Below are 19,558 nucleotides of genomic sequence, written 5' to 3'. Positions count from 1 at the left end.
CACTAAGGAACCACGCCTAACTATCTTTGCTCCTATTGCTGTCAAACTTTATTTGTTAGTGCCTTTGTTTGTTGAATGGCTCTAGTTGAGAATGCAAAGCAAAAGGGTTTTTCTACACCTCAATCTGTGGCGAATCCCTTCTTGATGAAAATGATCCATAATGAAACCTTAGACGAGGACATTATCTGGAGCTACACTGAAAAAATGATTACGGATTCTAAATCAATGGATTCTGAAAAATCTTGGGAAGCTCTTTTGACCAATTTACAAATACTCGATTTGCTTATTTCACGCAATACGAATTTACACGTACTTCAAGGTCTAATATGCACAATATTTCAAACCTTTTTGTATCTGAAAGCAAACTCAATTAAAGAAGATATCAAGCTACTTACTATTTTGAATTATCAAGATAAAGATATATGCAATGCAGCAGAAACTCAACAGCGAGCGTACTTGCAAATAAAAACAAGCTTACTCCGAATATACTCCCTTGATGCAAGCTCTGTCAAATCTCAATTCAAAGAACTTACACAGAATTATGACAGTAACTCTGATTTCTACAAACTTTTGGTTCAATTTTCATTTCAGAGTACAGAAATAGCATTTGCTTTGTCCTACTCCTTTATAAAATTATCATTGTCAACTAAGACGGCTTATAAGTTGGTCTTCTTAATTCTGGCCACACATTACAGTGTATTCACAGGCAATATAAAATCTGAACTTTTCGACAAAATTGCTAAGGATGGGAAACAAATGTTTATTAAGTCTGATAATTTAATTTACAAGCTAGCCTCCTCTCATTTGTATGCACTTGACCGTGTCTGCGAACTCAAAAGATATAATGTTAAACCTCTGGATACTTTGATTGAAGCTTTTAGCAAATTTGAGACGGACAAAGTACAAAAGAAAATACCTGAAAAAGTCTCCTCATTTTCAGAATTACTGCAGCCCCTAGTTAATATGAACTTATCAGATAACATTTCAACTCTTTTGGATAGCAAGAGGTTAGATGACTTGCTAAGCTCTAAAAGTTTCGTGAAACAATTTGGGATAATCATCAGAAACCTTGACATCGATAATTCTTCAGGTACCCAAACTTTGTTTAAAATAATCTCTTTTCTTACCTCCAACCCTGAAAGACATGAACTAGTTATCATTTTTCTTGATCCTGTTCTGATAAAACTGAAAGATCTCAAATGCACATCTGCTAATACTGAAATGATTCACAGCAATTTGGAGAAATTGGCAAACTTTATGATAGGTATAAATCTTACGAAAAAACTCACAAACCTATCACGCCTGTTCTTTCACTTCGGTAATATTGCCCTAATGTTTGAACCAGAGAAATCAGTTATATTCTGGGCATCATTTCTCCGATGCGACAGATATCTTTGTAGCTCGATGAGCATAAATGAAACAACTTTGAAACGCTTATATTACATATCAAGTGATCAAATTTCAAAAGCCAATTTTGAGGTTGCAATAGCAGTACAGCTATTGTTATTGAATACAGCACTTTCTGATGGGAACGTATTTGATTATGAATCTTTTCTCCAGCATGACTATCACACTTCCGTAAAACTGATAACAAACTGTCTTGTCCATAAAAGTCAATGCTCAAAGATATTGTTTGAGCATATTCAAAATGAGTCTTTGATAACAGCGCTAGTATTGAGTGTTGTAAAGCTTCTTGAAAGCATGAACTTGGGAGACCAAAAAGAGATTTTGATTAGTCAGTTGATAATAGTGCAAAAAGAGAGCTTGAATGACACGGGATTGTTTCTATACTTTCTTTCGAGGATATCTATGATAATAAATTTTCCAATCAGTTTCAAAAATAGCTCTTTGAGCTTTAACTTGGATTCAGCTGTCATCGATTATGAAAATCTTGTCATTCCGCATCTATACATTCTTCAATCATACTCAAACGCTCGATATAGCCCTCAATTTTTATTGAAATGTTGTGATATGGTCAAGGTTTGGATTAAAAAGATAGATTGCAAGCACACAGAATATGAATTTGAGATCATAAAGTGTATATATTTTGCTTTGCAGTACAACAATCTTCACAACATCTGCCTAGAGATTACGAGGGCTTATTTTAACAAAAGAGTTGGGTTGCTGTCAAAAAACAATCACACACTGCTGATATCTTTTATTATCGACTCGTTGCTGTTCTTAGAAAAGTTTATGGAATGTAAAGATTTTATTGATAAAAACAAGGAATTGTGTCATACAGATAAAATAAGAACATACGAAGAGATGAACTTGTCAATATCTATACTTCAACTACTAACAAAGACTGACGATCTAAACGTCATCAGCAAATGCCAGCAGATTCACTTAATGCTGAGCTCCAATGAAATGTTTTCCATCTCAAAACAGGGTGATAAGTACAAAGCGGTGGAACTGCTAATCATGCATTCCAAATTTTGCTTGGTATTAGGCTTGTATCCAACCTCTGGACACCTGAATTCTGTGACTAACATAAATAAATCTATGAGTATAATGCAATCTATTTTCAAGAACTTTTTACTTCAAGCTCCTCGAACTCCGTCACTAAATATCAATTTCAAATCACTTTTGAAAATAAGGTTTTCTTTAGAAATGCTGTATTGCTACAATAGCATCATAGAGCAGTTTTCTATAGTTGGGTTGGGGAAGGAATTTAATCACTATTTGAAAGAGTTAGACATGTTTATTAAAGTTCAGCCATCGATCAATTTACAGTACTACTACAATTTAAAGCTCCTGGAATTCAGCACTCGCCAAGATGCAGTCGGTACTGCATCGCAATACCTTCAGTACATCAATTCAATTCGTGATGATATATGCACAGATCAGAACGAACTAGTGGAAATATACTATCTAATGGTGATCGAAAATTATGCCAGAAAGAAAGGAGATGAGAAAACTGTTATTGCTACTTCAAATAAGTTAGATGGGATTATTTTCCGCTGTTTGAAATCTGAAAACTGCAACTCTCTTTTGATCAAGCAAGTGGCAACTATCCTGTGGAGAAGATTTGACAATTTTTGCAAGGTAGGTGTTGCAGCAAGCCAGATTTTGAGTACTAAAAAGTACTTTGAGCTTTTGTCGAAGCTTGAATCACAGTTAACTGTCTTGAAATCTTTTAATCTATCTTTGATATCAGATTCTAATGGTGTTTCGTGTTATCCACTGAGAAATTCCGGCTTAAAATTAACTATTCCTAATAATGGTACTGCGGAATTGCAAAATCTAAATTTGAAATTAATCAATCACTTCAAAGATACATTCGGGTTTTCAACGGTGGAAGTATCAAAAAGTAAGCTTTGTATGATAATTAATTGCTTTACAGCTTTGGTGAGCTGTGACAATTTGGTAAACGCAGACAATCAAATGTCTCGTATTATTTCATTGAGTGATCAATTTTGGTATCGTCCATTTGAACTTGAGAAAGAACTTGCACTTGATTCTCAAACGCAGAAGAACCTACTTCCTACCATTTTGGATGGTCCTATCCCACCTTTTGTCCCAAGAGACCAAAAATTCTCTTTGAAAAGTGTCTTACCTGCTGAATGGCAGGTACTTACTATAGATTACGTCCCGTCTACTGACAGCCTAGTCTTAGTAAGACATAACTATAAATCTGATGATCCTTTATTTGTCAGTATCTCACTAAAGAGAAAAGATAGTCAACATTCTTTCCCAAATATTTTGAGCTCACTAAAATCTATTATAGCAGAAAGTGATAAAACCACCTCTCCTGAAGTGACCAAGAATATCAAATCGTATGAGGAAAAGCTGAGATGGTGGGAGCTGAGAAAAGCGCTAGATAAAAAATTGGAGGATCTTCTTTCGTTAATAGATGCAGAGTGGTTCGGTGGCTTCAACTCTCTTTTTCAGCTTAGTACAGCTAGCTCGGAGGATGTCAAACATTTCAAACATAGTTTAGTTCAGCTGATTGCAGAAAAATCAAGACTTAAAGGCATCGATGACGCATTGATCCAGAAAAATTTATTAGATATTCATGGTGAAATTTATGAGCTTTTCCTGAATATTGATAGAATTAATGTGGAGAAAGTTGCAAATTTACTCCACTTCCTCCTCGGAAAAATTGAGTTAGAGGACGCATTTCGTTTCGATGATGATGCCATTTTAAGCGTGGCGAGACAGACAAAAGCAATGATTGTAGGATTGGAAAAGAATAGAATCAGTAACAGTGATGTGCCCTTTCACACTGTTTTGGTTCCAGGTGCAAGTTGTATCCAGATCCCATGGGAATCAATCCCCTCTTTAAGGGCCAAATCGGTAACACGTATGCCAACATTGTTTCAGTTGAAAGATCATTTGATCAAATATAAAAACTTACTGGACAATGGTATTGACGCATGCAAGGGCTACTATGTGATTAACCCTGGCGGAGATCTACAAAGAACGGAAGCGAATCTTTCACCTAAATTTAGGCATTTAGATGGTTGGAATGGCTTGGTTGGTGAGGTGCCCGATGATTCTAATATACTGAAAGCATTTGACGAGAAAAACTTGTACATTTATGCAGGGCACGGTGGAGGAGAACAATACATCAAATCTAAGAACATAAAGAAAAGAGACTTTATTCCGCCATCATTACTTTTGGGTTGCTCTTCTGGGTTGTTGAAGGGCGGTGGGTCAATACACCCATATGGTACGGCATATAATTATATCAACGGTGGATGTCCAATGTTATTGGTAAATATGTGGGATGTTACTGATAAAGATATTGATTTGTTCACGATCAGTGCATTAACCAAATGGGGTTTTTTTGTTGATTATGATTCATTTGATCCTTTTGACATTTCGGTAAACAACTCGACCATTTCTCTTTCTGTTGCAGAAGCCAGGAATGTCTGTAAGCTCAAGTATTTAAATGGAGCTGCACCAATAATATATGGACTTCCTTTACGTTTAGAGACGATTTAGACTTAAGTAGAAAAGAAAATGTAAAATGAAACTACTATTATATGAGTAACATTATCAACAGCTTAGAAACGTCCATTCATCAAAATACAATAAGCAATAAGCTCTTTGATCATCCGCAGGCTTTTATCATTGATTGGGATGAACCCAAGGGGAAATTTTTCGGCAAGTTGGCATTTTATCTTCTGATTGTGTTTTGCCAGCCTAGAAAGATTTATTGCAACAAAATCATTTTTGAGAAAAATAAGCTCATCTTCATCACCTTCAGAAAGCAGTATCTTTGACCGAGCATCAGGAAAAGTGGTGAAAATTCCTGACAACAATTTCTCAACTTGATCAGAGCTTATTTTGTTCACAACTTTTGCTGTGTTTATATTCCAACCAACACTTTTCCAATCTTTTATATTAGGATAAAGATTCGTATTGAGCGAGTATTTTCTAAGCATCGCAGTTTCCTCCTGAAAAGAATCTGGATACTCTTCTAGGAGGGATATATTTCGAGGATAGTATGCTACAGGGTCTTCCGGTAATTTCTTCTCACTAGGGTGAAAAGGTGTCATTATGTATTCATATTTGTTTTTTCCACCTACAACATTTTCTGTACTTTCCGAGATCATTGGATTTCTCATAACTCTGAAAGGAATAAGCAAGTCTCGAGGCACAACTGTTCTAGTTGCATGCGTCATTCTCGGAGGCGATGATAAGATTTGGGCAATGCAAGATTGTTCCAATGTTTTATAAGATTGTATCCTTTCTGAATCATCTATAAATTTGAGTTTGGATATCCATTTTTGCGGACTATGAAAAGCTGGAGATTTTTTTATACTATCCAGATCAATAATCCTTGGAAGATATCCATTTCGCAAACTGGGGGCAAATACTGAACTTGCCAGGCTCCTAGAACTTTTAGCTATATCTTTTCTTGAAGTAAACATGACATTATTGTACCACAGAGACAAATTGCATAAAGATATTTGGGTCCAAACTACATTGTTGAAAGCGTCATGAATCTGCAAAGGCATTGCCAAAAATGTTTTCTCCGCGGAGAATGTAGATGGTGATGGTGAAATTTAAGGTTTGAACAGCATTACGTCAATTTGAGTTCATCTCCATACACCCATATTCCGAGATACTTGGAATCTAACCATAATGAACTCATGGAAGGCAGGTGAGATGTTACTGCGTAGACTGGAAAGTCCTTTCCTTTTAGTCAGAATATTATCTCGCCAGTTCTTTACTGAGTCGCCTCTGCCACCGATTGAAGAATATAAAAATGCGATGGCAACTGTTGGATCACAAGGTATGTTATTGCCTTATTATTTTCACTTCAAACAGATTGGTATTGACAACTAACTTTTGTTTTTTTAACTCTTTTTTTTCAGCCATGATATTAACTGCATCGTTTTCAGGAAAACCTGAAATAGGGAAAATGCATGGTACAACATTATCTTCTGTTAGTTCTTTGACGGTGAACCCTGAACCAATTGTGCAATTCAATATTCAAGTTCCATCGGCTACTTCAAAGTCAATTCAAGATAACAAATATTTAGCTCTCCATATTCTCAAGCCCTCTAATGACAGTGTTCGACTAGCTAGAAACTTCAGCCTTGGCTCGAGATATATCAATGAACCACAGCCCGAGACTAGAAATACAAATAACAGCTCTGCAAGGAAAAGTACAACTCCATTTGAAAGAATTGATAAGGATCAGTGGAGCCTTTTTGAGAATGTCATGCACAACAAGCGACCCGGTTCTATCCGTCTTGACTCGGATTTACATCTACCTATTCTTACTAAAGACTCAGAAAGAATATTAATTTGCCAAAAATACAAAGTTTTCAAGGTGTACAACCATGAGATTTGGACATGTAAGGTGAAAGAGATTTTGGTAAATATTGATGACGACGTTAAGACTGGCGGCTTGCTGTATTTTGACCGAAAATTCCATCACGTCGGAGAAGCACTAATCGAGGTAAAAAAAGATGAAAAGGAAATTCAAAAACTAGAAACCTAATACGATTTCATTGTATATATAATTCATTAAGTATTTAAATTGTGCATATTATACACCTCTATAGACAAAAGGTCGAAGCCAGTATCAAAATGTATTGAAAGTTTTACCTCTCAATTGCCTTTCGATTTTCTTGATATCATTGATAAGGAGCTTATATTTCTCATCACGCTGAATACTCCTAAACTTTCTCCTTTCAACCCTCAAAGCGATTTCGGTCTTTTTCAGAGATTTGAGCTCATTTGTAAGTAGCTCTACCTCGTGATGAATGCGTAGTTTTTTAGAAATAACCTTTTCTTTCTTCACCAATAACTGGTTTTTTTCCGACAGTAGGGACTTTATACCTTTCTCAAGAGCCATGATACTATTTTTATTATCGTTTTCAAACTTATTGAACGAACGCAATTCGGTTTCGTACAACCTTTTGGCGTCAAGGTATTTTTCCTCAATCTCCGTTTGTAACAAGCGTGTTTCCTCTGACTTTTTGGATAGACTGGTAACTTCTATGTCTGACTTTGCCACAATCTGGCGTAAGCTGTCTAGTTTTTTATAGTTTCTTGACTCATCTGAAAAATTACTACGGTTGTTCAAGTTTTCAATCTCCGATTTGATTTGCGAGGATTTTTTTCTCCAATCAGTTTTCATCTTCTTCAACCTTGCTTTTTCTCTTTCAATTGCTTCTTGTGTAGTAACAACAGATCGTTGGAGAGTAGCCAATGGAGATGACACGTTAGATTCTGTAACAGTTTTGTTTTGAAAAACTGTAGAAACGGTTGTGGTTGTCAAGTGAATTAACTCACCATTCAAAGTAATCTTAACAAAATCAATATCATATTGACTCAAAGGACTCAATCCATTGATTATGACTAGTTCTCGTCCAAAAAATGCACAAGATGATACATGCTCCCATATAATTCCATTGACCTTAATCAACAGTTGTTCAAGGCTGATATTATGAAGTTCAAATGCCAGAGTAGTTTCACCAGTAAACCAAATGAAGCATTGAGAAGACGAATTGGCATTTCTGGCATAATCATCCATACCATATCCCGTTGTCACCACAGCATTTTGTGAGTAGTAGTCTCCTGAATAGTAATCCTGTCTAGAAAACATCGTCCTTGCTGCATTCAAAAACAACCATAACCGTTGTTGGTACTTTAGTTGACTCATTTTTGCTTTCTTCTCAGAGGGCAAAAAGCTTTTAGACTTAGAAACCACTCTTTTGGGCTGAGAGTTTACCAGATGGCTCAGATGAAAACTAGAGCTTTTATATTTCATGGAATTGCTATTTGAGTTAGACGATGATGCCAATGTACTAGACAAATTAGGACTATTGGGAGTTGGTATGAAGGTTGATCCTGAGGTTCCTGGTGAAGGGCCCATTTCTGAGACCGATGAAGATGTTAGTAAGTGTGCAGAAGAGCTCCATATCATCTTTCGAAAGTTTTCAAAATTTTGGGCGACAACAAAGCTTGGCGATGAAACGTCATTCATATTAACAACTTGATGGTCCTCTGGGAACCACATTGGAATTTTGTTTTTACTTGGCTCGCTACCATCGTTCGTATCGGTGTCAGTGCTATTATCATCATCTGATATATCCTCATCCTTTGAAAAAGAAGATTCTTTCTTCGAAGAGTCATCAACAATGATTCTATCCGAGTCTAAAGTTGGTAGATTGGAACCTGAGATGGTTTTTGGAATTTGGAATATGTTTTGAAACTTTGGTTTTTGAGCATTATTGTAGGCTGAAAAATTGGATGGGAGTGCAATATTAGGAGCCGCAAAATCTGAAGGTTGACTGATGGGCTCCAGTTGTTCTGTCTGTTCTTGCAAGGAAAAGGACTCAATATAAGTATATGCTTTGTTTATGAGAGAAAATTTTCGCAAAACTGGATTGAAATTATGCATTATAATGTATAATGATAATGATGAATGCAAAAATTGTAGAGCGTATTCCATTTGAAACATCAGCAAAGAATTTTCACGAATTTTATGGAACGTCAAATGAAATAACAGAGTTTTGGTGACACTTGCTGTAGGTCTATAATACAAAGGATATAAAAAGTCTGTTGATGAAAGTGTTGATGTCAAAGAGAGCATGGAGTCACCTCGAAATATTTCAAAGTGTTTGATAGTGTACAATATGGTATTTTCTAATGTTAAGAGCAGGATGCATGCTGCAAATGCATCCAAAATGTATCTATTTTTTAGTGAGGTCAAATTACTCGCTATCAATGATTTTGAGAGCAATATAATGTATGGCACAAAAGCTGGAAAAAAGTAAAAGATGAAAAGCATGAATATCGCATCCAGTAGGAGATATAGTACAAATGATATCAAGGAGAGTCTCCCTACTAAGGAAAACGATGATGATTTAGTTGACGAGTTAGGTGTTCGGTTTAATTTATGTTTCAGAACGAATGATAATATAGAATCCAAAAACTCCGGGTTACCTAAAAAGACGTAGAGTATCAATGTTATTGTACTAAACCAATGGGGAAATATCATCAATATGCACAAGAATGAAAAAGTATCCAAAAGTGGATACGATGGAAGACTAGCAATCTTCTGCTGTTGGTCAATCTCCGAGGGATATCCGGATTGTGCAAAAGCTTTTTGCTGGTCCAGAGGGGTTTTGGACTCAAAAGAAGTACTGCTGCTCCCATTCTGGCTACTCAAAGCTTCGGCTGCTCTATTGATACCTGCTGAGCTGAAGTTGTTCTCATTAGAAGAGACTGTGTAGCCCGTGGACAGGGAAGAAGGCATGCTTTTTTCTCTCCACTCCAGATGTTGGATCTGGATGCTAGCCTAAATGTCTCTTTTGAGTTTTGACTTGGTGTGGCCTCTTCAAAAGTTCTTTCTTCTTTCCAATGTAGTTAAATGTTGATGTCCAACACTTAAGAAACATCAAATCGGAAAAAGGAAAGCGAAGGAAAAAGAGATGGGTCACAACACTTATCGTGTCGCGTTGTGTGCAACAAATGAGGCGTCGCGGAGCCACGTTTCTGATCTATGATTACATTAAAAAGGCATGTGCTATAAAGAAAGCTGGAGATCTGAATATGAGTAATCCAGCTTCAGCACACCAGCTTATGCCAGCTACATCTAGAGAAAATATTTGAAGCATTAGAAAGCCAAGGCGAAATGTCTTTGCAAGCTATTAAGTTTTCAGCTACTCCAGAAGTTTCTTTGTCCATCTTGAACCAACTCCAGGTTCCATATCAGTCGAAGTATATAGCCATAGACTCTATTGCGCCATTACCAGGCGTTACTAAATTCTCCGGCTATGAAGCAATCAAAGGTATGTACACCAGAGGAGCTCCTGCCATCATGCTTGTTGGCTGCTTTTCCATTGTCGTCGAATTGAACAGGGTTTTACACAGTGATATTGGTTCTGCGCAGCAATACAAGTACAACCTTAATGATGCTGAGAGCTTCAAAAGACGTTTGTTAGAAAGAATTGATGAGTTGATAAAATCACGTCCAACTGCAGTGAACTTGGCAAATGGTTGCGAAGAGATCAAGAAGATTGTTGTTTCTGAAAAGAATTCAGATCTCGAACTTTTGTACAACCGAATACTCCAGTTTTCAGAGAATTTGTACAAAGAAGATTACCAGTCCAACATCAATATTGGCAAAAACGGTTTACAATACATCAAGGATGTTCTCAAGAAAGAAAATTTCAAGGGTCCTTTTTCGGTGATGACAATTTGTAACACCGGATCTTTAGCAACATCAGGTTATGGTACTGCATTGGGGATTATTCGTCACTTACACCAGTACTTGTCGAAAGATAAATCTACCGATCAATTCTACTTTGAACATGCCTATCCATGCGAAACCAGACCTTACAACCAAGGGTCAAGGCTTACAGCATATGAACTTCAGTACGAAAAAATTCCGTTCACCTTGATAACAGACAACATGCCTTCATTTTTGATCGATAATTTGAACAGAAAAGAGCAGCACACAAATCAAGGTGCATTGGCTTCATTAGCTTCAAACGCTCCAATTAGATTCATCATTGTTGGCTCTGACAGGATTGTTAAAAATGGTGACTTGGCTAATAAGATCGGAACATTCCAATTGTCTTTACTTTCAAAATTATACGACGAGATCAAATTCATTGGAGCTGCCCCAACAACAACCATTGACTATAATACTAAGTCAGGTGAAGACATCAAGATTGAAGAGCGGCCAAAGGATGAGCTCACTATGGTCTTGGGCGCTAAAATGAATGGTAACAGCTTTGCAGAGGATAAAGAATCTAAAGACGTTGTGTTGGAAAGAGTTAGGATGGCGCCTTTAGACATTGGTGTTTGGAATCCTTCCTTCGATGTCACTCCTCATCAGAACATCGACTGTATTGTCACTGAAAAGGAGTACTTGGTCAAAGACAGCTCTGGCGTATTCCACCTTTAAAAGTATAGTGCCTTGATCACCAACTAGTTTTTAGTTTTTAGTACAAAATATTTTAGTTATAACTTAGGAACAAAATTTAATATAAAAGAGTCAATTTAAAGATAGTAAACGATGACAAGAAAAAAACAAATGAAGAAAAGAATCGTAACAAGATAAAAAAAAACAAACAAATCGAAAATTCGATTTTTTAACAATTGAACAAAAACCATGAAAATGAATAAATATGTAGCTAGGTGAATAAATAATTCTCAAATTCTAAGTCTTTTTTTTCTAATACTTTTCGTTGAATGTCTTGAATATTTTTATTCGCGTAGGAGCTGACACTCTAACTAGCATCAGAATCCACCATTACCGAAGCCCATTCCTGTTGATTGTAGCCCAAGTGGAGCAGCAGTACCAACCGGACCGTTGGTAATCATCAATGGTTGACCCAAAGTAGAGGTTTCTTCCTTCGCATTTTCCTTTTCTTCCCGTACCTTCAAATCTTTGTATACAGCGTCTATCTTCTGCTGGTTCTCCTTGGCAATAGAAATTTGGTAAGGTTTGGTCAAGTCATCTAATCCATGTAACCAGGAAAGCTCTAGTACAACATCATATTCAAGGTAAGAATAGCATGAGTATAGTAAAGCAACCATGCAGGAACGGTTTCCTGTTTCAACAAAATATGTGAGTAATTCACTGACAACCTTAGGAGATTTAGAGATTGCAGCAGTCTCAATTGCATCACCCCAAAGACCATCAGCTTTGAGTAGAGAAATGGCCTTGTTGTATTTTTTGTTGTTTCTGTAGATCACAGCTGCAAGTTGTCGGAAGAAGATCAAATCATGTTTTTCTAATCTTTCAGCGAGTCCAATGCTATCAAACTTGTCATAAGATTCAATCGCCAGGCGCAAAGATTTGTAATCTTCTTCTTCAATCAATAAGTCGTGGTATGCAGAATTAACAATTGAATTGTTCTTTTCTAAAACAGAGATCAAAAATGGTTTGACTAGTGGCAAATTGTCCGATTTTTGGAAAATCTTTACAACTCTTGGCAAGTCTAGTCTTGGAGTTAAAACAGTCAACAAGTCGATCAACAAAGTTGGGTGTAGGTTAGTGTAGAAGTTGATAGCTCTGTAATAAATTTCCAAGTTGGAAACCTTTACAATGATCTCTTTGAAAGAGGAATGTTCAAATGCTGTTTCAGATCTTTCAATCATAGCCAAAGCAGCATTATCCCACTCATCGTAATGACAGTAAAGAAAAATCAACTCAGGCCACAAGTGTGCAGCTTCGCAAGCTCTGATGACCTTTGGAATGTTGATTCTTGACCAAAATAATTTCAAATGTTCCATTGTCTTTTCAGGTTCATATTTGGTGTATAAAATGGCAAGCTCAGTGAACATACCCATATGAGCTCTTTCGAGTGACAAACCGTTTTCAAACAATGAAATCAATTCCTTGAAGTAGCCGTTGTATTCATACTGAGTTACTAGAGGTTCCAACTCCTCCGCGTGGACAATTAAATGTAAGCCACACATCTGAGCTAGCTTAAATTCTTTGTTCTCGATACAGGCTTGGTTGACTTGCTTCCAGACTTGGACATTAGAAGCTTTTCTTGCACAATCGACAGCTGCGGTATAGTCTTTCAAGAACACTAAAGTTGAAGCCAATTTTGAGTAATTGGAGATACTTTCATAGATAAGTTTAGCAGCTTCATAATTGCCATTATCATACAATTTATCACCGATGTTATCTAAATCTGCAACATTCGACAACTTTAAGAATCTCTCAATCTCTCCTAGTTTACCCAAGGTGGCATAAGCGTTTATGATAGCACCGTCAATTAAAGGTTCTCTCAATGTCTTTCTAGCCATTAACAGGAACGGAACTAATTCCTCCTCTTTACCAGCATGTTCGGAAACCTCAACAACGTTGGCAAAGTTGGATGGGTCTTCAGCTTTCAGGTAAGAATTGATTGCTTCTGGGATTCTCAAACCATTTAACTGAGCTTCACCCAATTGTGACCAAAGCTCTGGCTTGTCCAGTTTTTCAGCATAATCTTCACCTCTGTCCAAGGACATTATATCTTCAACCAATACCTTCATTGCAGCACTGTAATTTTCGAACTTATTATAAATTTCAAATGCTTCCTCGTATAATTGGTTTTGAACACAAATTGGTGCAACCTCATCTGGGTTGTAAGCGTCGATTTTCTCAATATAGTTGTTAATACGAGACGGATCAACCTTGACGGCTGTCAAAATCAACAAAGCCTGTAAAGAAGGATTGTCGTTGAATGGTGAAGGTTCCAAAACAATCTTCTCTAACAAATCAATTAATTCACTTTGGAGTTGGTTATCCATGAAAGCCTTGACCGCAATGGAAATTGGCTGCGGGTCTTCCAATTCAGGGATGGCAGTACCAATGACTTGATCAACTAGTTGCTTCCTGTATATATTGTCAGAAGTCAATACCTTAGCCCACAATTGCAGGTCAGATCTCTTTAATAAGTATCTAGCCTGGTACTTGAACATAGAGTTTTCATTGGTAATGTTGATCAACTCATCATCATTCTGACCTTTATCATAAGCAATGTAGGCTAAGAATGGATCTCTCTTTTCACAATATTTACCAACAACTAAAGTATCATACTGATCATTTTCCTTCAAGAACTTTTCAGGGTTGTTGTTCGAATCAATATAAATCTTTGCCAAGGTATCAAAAACAGCCTTATCTTGTGAACCCGATGCTAAAGTGGATTCCAAGAAAGGTAGTAAGATCTTTAATCTGTTTCTCTTCTCAACTTCGTCACATAACTCACCAATTGGCACTTGTCCTGCAACAGATTGAAGCAATGACCTGATAATGTTCTCGTCACAATCAACATCCAAAAGTGCAGCAATGACTTGGGGAGTCTTGGATGGGTTGACTTGCTGCACATATACTTCAATAAATTTGAAGAACTTGTTCTTATAAAGATAGAGGATCAAATCATGAACAAAGTTAAATCTATCACAAACAACAATGAGTGGGAGTTGATCTTCTAATTGAGCTTCTTTCAAAAAGTTCTTTACCTTTTCGCCATCATAAATATTGTTATCTCTAACGACTCTCTCAATCTCCTTCACTTGGCCCAATTTAGCAGCACATTGGATGTACTTCAAGACAACTTCTGGATCTTGAGTAACGTTAACAATAGATGATAAGTAATAGTACAAACCTTCAACAGAATTGTAATCTTCAAAAACTTTGATTAACGTGATAGGACCAATCAACTCAGAATACTTGGTTGCAACTTGGATGGCCACCTGTAAGTTTTGAGCAATATTGTTAGATAGCATTTCTCTCAAACAAGCAACACATTGATCCACTTTTAAATTTCCAAAGTAAGAGACTAACCAGTCAGTAGGCAAAGCGTTGGCATGAACAATAACTCTTTTGATATCTTTGATGTTGTCATATAATTCCAAGGCTCTTTGGTACAATCCCGCTTTTTCACATAGTGTTGCAATGGTTGGCTTATCGTAGTGAGAAAACATATTGTTACCCAAAATGGCATCTGCAACTTGTGGGGCATGCAATAAGTTAACCTCCAATAACTTAGTTTGTAATTGACCATCTGCTGGCTTATCATTTTTCAAAGCATCCAAAAGGAAAGCGGTTGCTTGTTGAATGTAATTTTGAGAGAAAAAGATATCTGAAATTTGTTGGATATTAATATCTGGTTGAGATTGTAGTAGAGAGGTTGCAAATTCTGCAGCCTTGTCTGGATTTACTCTCAAAATATTTTGGATCAAGACAGTAAAATTTGGAGTGAAACTGACCTTTTCGCAGAATGGTATGATCTTATCGAATTGACCTAATTCTGCCAAGCATTGGATTACTTTGCTTGGAGCATTTGCTTTGTAATATACAGCCAATGCTAGTGTGATGTTCAAAGGTTTGATTAAATCACCCAATTCTTCGGATGTGTCTAGCTTATCTTCCTTCAGATATTTTTCCAAAGTTTCGACTCTATTTTGTTGTATCAAGGGTCTGACCAATTCTAAGGTTTCGAATTTGTTGAGAGAACCTCTGTCTAACAAGAACACTAGATACTGGAGGAAAGGAGCAGGTTGACCAGGTTGGGAAGGTAGGCTTTTCAACTTGGAAATAGTATCTGGAGTTCTCAATTGAGGCGAAGATGCTGCAATTTTCACAGCGGACTGATAATCACCGGTGGCAATCGACTGGTTGAATTGTTGGGAGAATAAGTTTTCAGCACCTGGAAGGCCACCTCTTGAAGCCAAGCTCAAAGCTAGCTCGACATCGCCCAAGTTCTTTAAAATGTACGGAACAATTCTATCGGTGGCGATGTCGACTGCCAAAACAGAACCGGCTCTGCTGATTGTAATGATACCTCCATCATTATCGAAGCTTGCACCGGTGAAGACAGGGTCGGAGGAAATTCTATTGAGGAAGATTTTCTTTCCTGTCTCCACGTCATACAAGTGAATGAAACCAAGCTTGGTGAGAATGTAAACAACACCGTACTTGGACGACAACTGGATGGCAACAGGGAAATCGTTACCTACTTCAGCGGGGAAAAAGACATCGACTGACTTCTTGGCAAACGCAGGGGCGCCGTCTTTGTGATCTATTTCGTTGATGTGCAAGATGCCGCCAGATTCTGTTCTTGAAGCAAATGCAAAAAGTTCTGTGTCGACCGCAGACCCTTGAAGCTTGAGCTGGGTGAAGTTGCAAACATGGCCCTCGATTGGTTGGGAGATGTTTCTATCTTTAGAATACAATTGGATGTGGCCAACGATTCTGTTGTTCTCCTGGGCGATACCGCCTATTGCGAACCAGTTCAGGTTCTTATTTGCGGAGAATTGAGTGATCTGGCAGTCATTCAAGCTGACGTGCCTGGAAGTCAATAGGACAGGTCCGGCGTCGGATCCATCGAAGATGTTCCACGTGTACACGGAGCTGGCGGTCACCAAACCGAGAGTCTGGTCGTCGAGCCACTTCCAGAAGACGATCTTCTCGGACATGATGTTGGACTTGAGTCTCTGCTTGTTTTCTAGGTTGAAGATCTGGATCGTGGTGTCATTTGCTCTCAAGGAGATGACCATCTGGCCCGGGTGCATGATGACCGAGTCAGCAGACATGGACTTGCGGATCACATTGTTGTTGTTCTTCAAGTCGACAATCACCGCAGCATTTCCCGACTCGCCCGTTTCACGACAGCACACGTAGTGATCCGACTCGAGGGTCGTGCTCAAGAAGTTGAACGACTGTGGGTTGATTCCCAACGAAGACAATTGACAAACGTCAACTAACTCAATTGGAGGAGCCTCAGACATGGTGGGAGGACTGTATTGCTGATAATTGACGCAGACAGCTTTGTGTAGCAAGCACAAAGGGCACAGAGACTTCCGGGACACTTGCTGATCACCCAATGCCTACTCTTGTGCCCCTAATTCACCACCCCATCGTCTTTACCACCACCACCGCCACTACTGCCAGCACGTCCGCTACTGCTGCTGCTGCTCCCACCGCCCCCCACTGCCGCAACCTCCACTGCCACGGTGCACGATCGCAAGGGCGAATTGCGAGGAGGCCGAGGGAATGGCCAGGGCGGCTCGCTGAGCACTTTAGCGCCTGGCCGCGTAGGCGTTTAGAGATGTCTTAGGCGTTTGAGTGCAGAGCGCGGGATCGATCGGCGGCAACATGAATGGGGCGGGGGGCTCAGCGGCAAGCAGGGAGTTGCCAAACCAGGGAATTGCTGGGCGATGGGCTGGAGGCTGAGGAAGATACAGGAGGGTTTTTCTTTCTTATATTTAGTTACACAAATAAATGAAACAAAGGTAGTCATATAAATATGAAGAGAATATAGATAGAAGTCGTTATAGATGAAAGTATGGTATTAAATATATTAGGCTAAAAAATTAGAACAGAACACGTGCAAGAATTTTTACGAGATTTTTTTATTGGTTTGAGTCAGTCTGTGGACGAAAGATGATGCTGATAATGTATGACGACTTATGATGAGCCGGTCACCATGATGCTTAACAGTTGACCAATTCGACAATGTCCAACTCGACTGGAGTACAGACGCTACCGATGTCCTTGGCGTACAAGTTGTAGAAGTTGCCGGAAAGACATTGGTAGAAGGTGGTGGTGTTACCGATGGCCAACTTACCTTCGTCGGAGATGGACCAGCCGGCAGCGTACAGAGCACCGGCTTGTGGTGGAGGGCCGTCGAATTGGAATTGCTGGTTGGCGACGATAGAACCAATTCTACCCTTGGAGTCGGTCAAGATACCGTTGTGCAATTGCATGGTCAAGGTACCGTTGGTGGCACAAGCTTCGTAGTGGATGCCGTCGTCGGTTGGGGCTGGGGCTGGGGCAGATTTTGCGGTGGAAGCACCCTTCTGGACTTGGCCGTCGCCAATTTGGGTGGCAGCAGAGGTGGTGGTCTTGGCGGTGGTGGTTGGGGTGGTAGCGGTGGTAGCTTGGACTTGACCGTCACCGATTTGGGTGGCAGCTTGGGCAGTTGCCTTGGTGGAGGTGGTGGCAGTGGTGGCTTGGACTTGACCGTCGCCGATTTGGGTGACTGGTTGAGCGGTGGCGGCAGCGGCGGTGGAGGTGGTAGCCTGGACTTGGCCGTCACCGATTTGGGTCACCGGCTGAGCGGTGGCAGCAGCGGTGGAGGTGGTAGCCTGGACTTGACCGTCACCAATTTGAGTGACAGCGACGGCGGTGTTGGTTGGTGCGGCAGTCTTGGTGGTAGCCTGGACTTGACCGTCACCGATCTGGGTGACAGCAACGGCAGTGTTGGTTGGAGCGCCAGACTTGGTGGTAGTGGTGGCTTGGATTTGGCCGTCACCGATTTGGGTGATGACGTTGGTGATCAATTGCTTGGTGGCGGTAGCAGTGGTAGCTTGGACTTGGCCGTCACCGATCTGGGTGATGACGTTAGCGACAATGGTCTTGGTAGTGGCTTGGACTTGACCGTCACCGATCTGGGAGACTGGCTGAGCGGTAGCGGTGGTGGCTTGGACCTGGCCGTCGCCGATTTGGGTGGCAGCTGCGATGGTGGTGGTCACAACGGTGCCGGTGGTAGCCTGCACCTGACCGTCGCCGATCTGGGTAGCTTCGGCCTTTCTGACGTTCTTGCCTGCAGCAGAGGCGGTGACGGAAGGAGCAGCGGAACCGGAAAGGGTGGTCAATGGGTTGACGGCGATACCGAAGGAGCCGGTGTATTCGGTGGTGGCGCCCGACAAGGTGGCGGATGGGGTCAGGGTGGACCATGGTTCGGAAGGAACGTAAGCAGCGATGGCGTTACCAGCCAAGGCCATGACACCTAGATTTCTGTATTGCATTGTGTGTGTGTGTGTGTGTGTTGGGGGTTGATCTATGAAGTAAACGAGCCTGACAAAAGAGAAAAGAATAAGCAGGAGGAGAGAGATACGAGGACGAGCCAAGCCAACCCGAGAGTGACGCCTGGATCAAGAGACCCAAAGAGAGGGAATGGGGCCAGCTTTAAATATGATAATTATGACTGGCGCCGGGGGCGTCAGGCGCCCAACACACCTCCCGGTTGCTAAATATAGGGTTCGGCACCCTTCTTCGGCCTCTCCACACCGCAGAGAAGCACTCTCCAGATCACCCGCCCACCAACCGGCCTGCACGCCTCATCCCTTTAACTCCCTCGATCAATCGATCCTCGAAAAACCGACTCATCATATTTCCCCTTTCGGCAGCCCTATGGCGTCCGCCGAGCCTATTAACTTGCTATTTTTAGCAGAGCGGCCCTCTGGTGCCTTTCCGCATCCGTAGCTCCCTCACCTTCTCCTCCTTGGCGGCCAATAGCAGGGGCGGTGTGTCCCTATCTCGGCCGTGCACAGGGCTCTCTGCCACGCACAGCTGCGTATTGCGCACGCGTGGGCAGCGGACAGGCCGCAGAGAACACGTCCGGCAGCCAGGCAAACAAGGCGGCCCCGTGTCCGTGCCCGTGCCCCGGCGTGGGCGTGGCCTTGGACGGGGAGTCGGCGCAGGCCATTTGCTCTTCTTAGTAATGTAATTGCCAGCAGGATTCCATCAGCCTCGTAGCTGCCGGCGTCTTTTTTTTTCCTTGCGTGGTGGCCCTTTGGCTCCTGCTCCTCTTTTCTTTTCCTCCGGCGCCCCGCAGTGGGAAAAAAATGTGTCAAG

At 40.3% G+C, this 19,558-nt stretch overlaps 7 protein-coding genes across 7 annotated transcripts; 3 read left to right on the top strand and 4 right to left on the bottom strand.

Moving 5' to 3' along the window:
* The first annotated feature begins 11 nt into the window (after window positions 1–11).
* Window positions 12–5,067, top strand: PICMEDRAFT_16581 (hypothetical protein). Its single transcript, XM_019161266.1, has one exon. The coding sequence runs from the start codon at window positions 76–78 to the stop codon at window positions 4,945–4,947; it is 4,872 nt and encodes a 1,623-aa protein (XP_019017867.1). The 5' UTR covers window positions 12–75; the 3' UTR covers window positions 4,948–5,067.
* On the bottom strand, window positions 4,979–6,227 carry PICMEDRAFT_136171 (hypothetical protein). Its single transcript, XM_019160084.1, has one exon. It carries the CDS (start codon window positions 5,964–5,966, stop codon window positions 5,010–5,012), a length of 957 nt encoding a protein of 318 aa, XP_019017866.1. The 5' UTR covers window positions 5,967–6,227; the 3' UTR covers window positions 4,979–5,009.
* Window positions 6,078–7,417, top strand: PICMEDRAFT_16580 (hypothetical protein). The gene has a single exon (XM_019161265.1). The coding sequence runs from the start codon at window positions 6,329–6,331 to the stop codon at window positions 6,956–6,958; it is 630 nt and encodes a 209-aa protein (XP_019017865.1). The 5' UTR covers window positions 6,078–6,328; the 3' UTR covers window positions 6,959–7,417.
* PICMEDRAFT_16578 (hypothetical protein) lies at window positions 6,952–9,795 on the bottom strand. Its single transcript, XM_019161264.1, has one exon. It carries the CDS (start codon window positions 9,722–9,724, stop codon window positions 7,043–7,045), a length of 2,682 nt encoding a protein of 893 aa, XP_019017864.1. The 5' UTR covers window positions 9,725–9,795; the 3' UTR covers window positions 6,952–7,042.
* Window positions 9,796–10,102: 307 nt separating this feature from the next.
* Window positions 10,103–11,380, top strand: PICMEDRAFT_11726 (hypothetical protein; the record flags this gene model as incomplete). Its single annotated transcript, XM_019159831.1, has 1 exon — window positions 10,103–11,380. One exon carries the CDS (start codon window positions 10,103–10,105, stop codon window positions 11,378–11,380), a length of 1,278 nt encoding a protein of 425 aa, XP_019017863.1.
* Window positions 11,381–11,715: 335 nt separating this feature from the next.
* PICMEDRAFT_72789 (hypothetical protein) lies at window positions 11,716–16,707 on the bottom strand (the record flags this gene model as incomplete). The annotated part of the gene is made up of 1 exon (XM_019164297.1): window positions 11,716–16,707. One exon carries the CDS (start codon window positions 16,705–16,707, stop codon window positions 11,716–11,718), a length of 4,992 nt encoding a protein of 1,663 aa, XP_019017862.1.
* A 705-nt stretch (window positions 16,708–17,412) lies between these two features.
* PICMEDRAFT_72788 (hypothetical protein) lies at window positions 17,413–18,729 on the bottom strand (the record flags this gene model as incomplete). The annotated part of the gene is made up of 1 exon (XM_019164296.1): window positions 17,413–18,729. One exon carries the CDS (start codon window positions 18,727–18,729, stop codon window positions 17,413–17,415), a length of 1,317 nt encoding a protein of 438 aa, XP_019017861.1.
* Between the last annotated feature and the right edge of the window lie 829 nt (window positions 18,730–19,558).

This window comes from Pichia membranifaciens, assembly GCF_001661235.1.
Source record: "Pichia membranifaciens NRRL Y-2026 unplaced genomic scaffold PICMEscaffold_3, whole genome shotgun sequence".
NCBI classification, from domain to species: Eukaryota; Fungi; Ascomycota; class Pichiomycetes; order Pichiales; family Pichiaceae; genus Pichia; species Pichia membranifaciens.
The sequence above is the reverse complement of the archived record's forward strand: the minus strand, read 5'-3'. Positions and strand labels throughout refer to the sequence as shown.

What these genes read in the sequence shown, in the direction of transcription:
- PICMEDRAFT_16581 (XM_019161266.1), top strand. Translation starts at nt 76, where the DNA reads ATGGCTCTAGTTGAGAATGCAAAGCAAAAGGGTTTTTCTACACCTCAA.
- PICMEDRAFT_16578 (XM_019161264.1), bottom strand. Translation starts at nt 9,724, where the DNA reads ATGCCTTCTTCCCTGTCCACGGGCTACACAGTCTCTTCTAATGAGAAC.
- PICMEDRAFT_16580 (XM_019161265.1), top strand. Translation starts at nt 6,329, where the DNA reads ATGATATTAACTGCATCGTTTTCAGGAAAACCTGAAATAGGGAAAATG.
- PICMEDRAFT_136171 (XM_019160084.1), bottom strand. Translation starts at nt 5,966, where the DNA reads ATGCCTTTGCAGATTCATGACGCTTTCAACAATGTAGTTTGGACCCAA.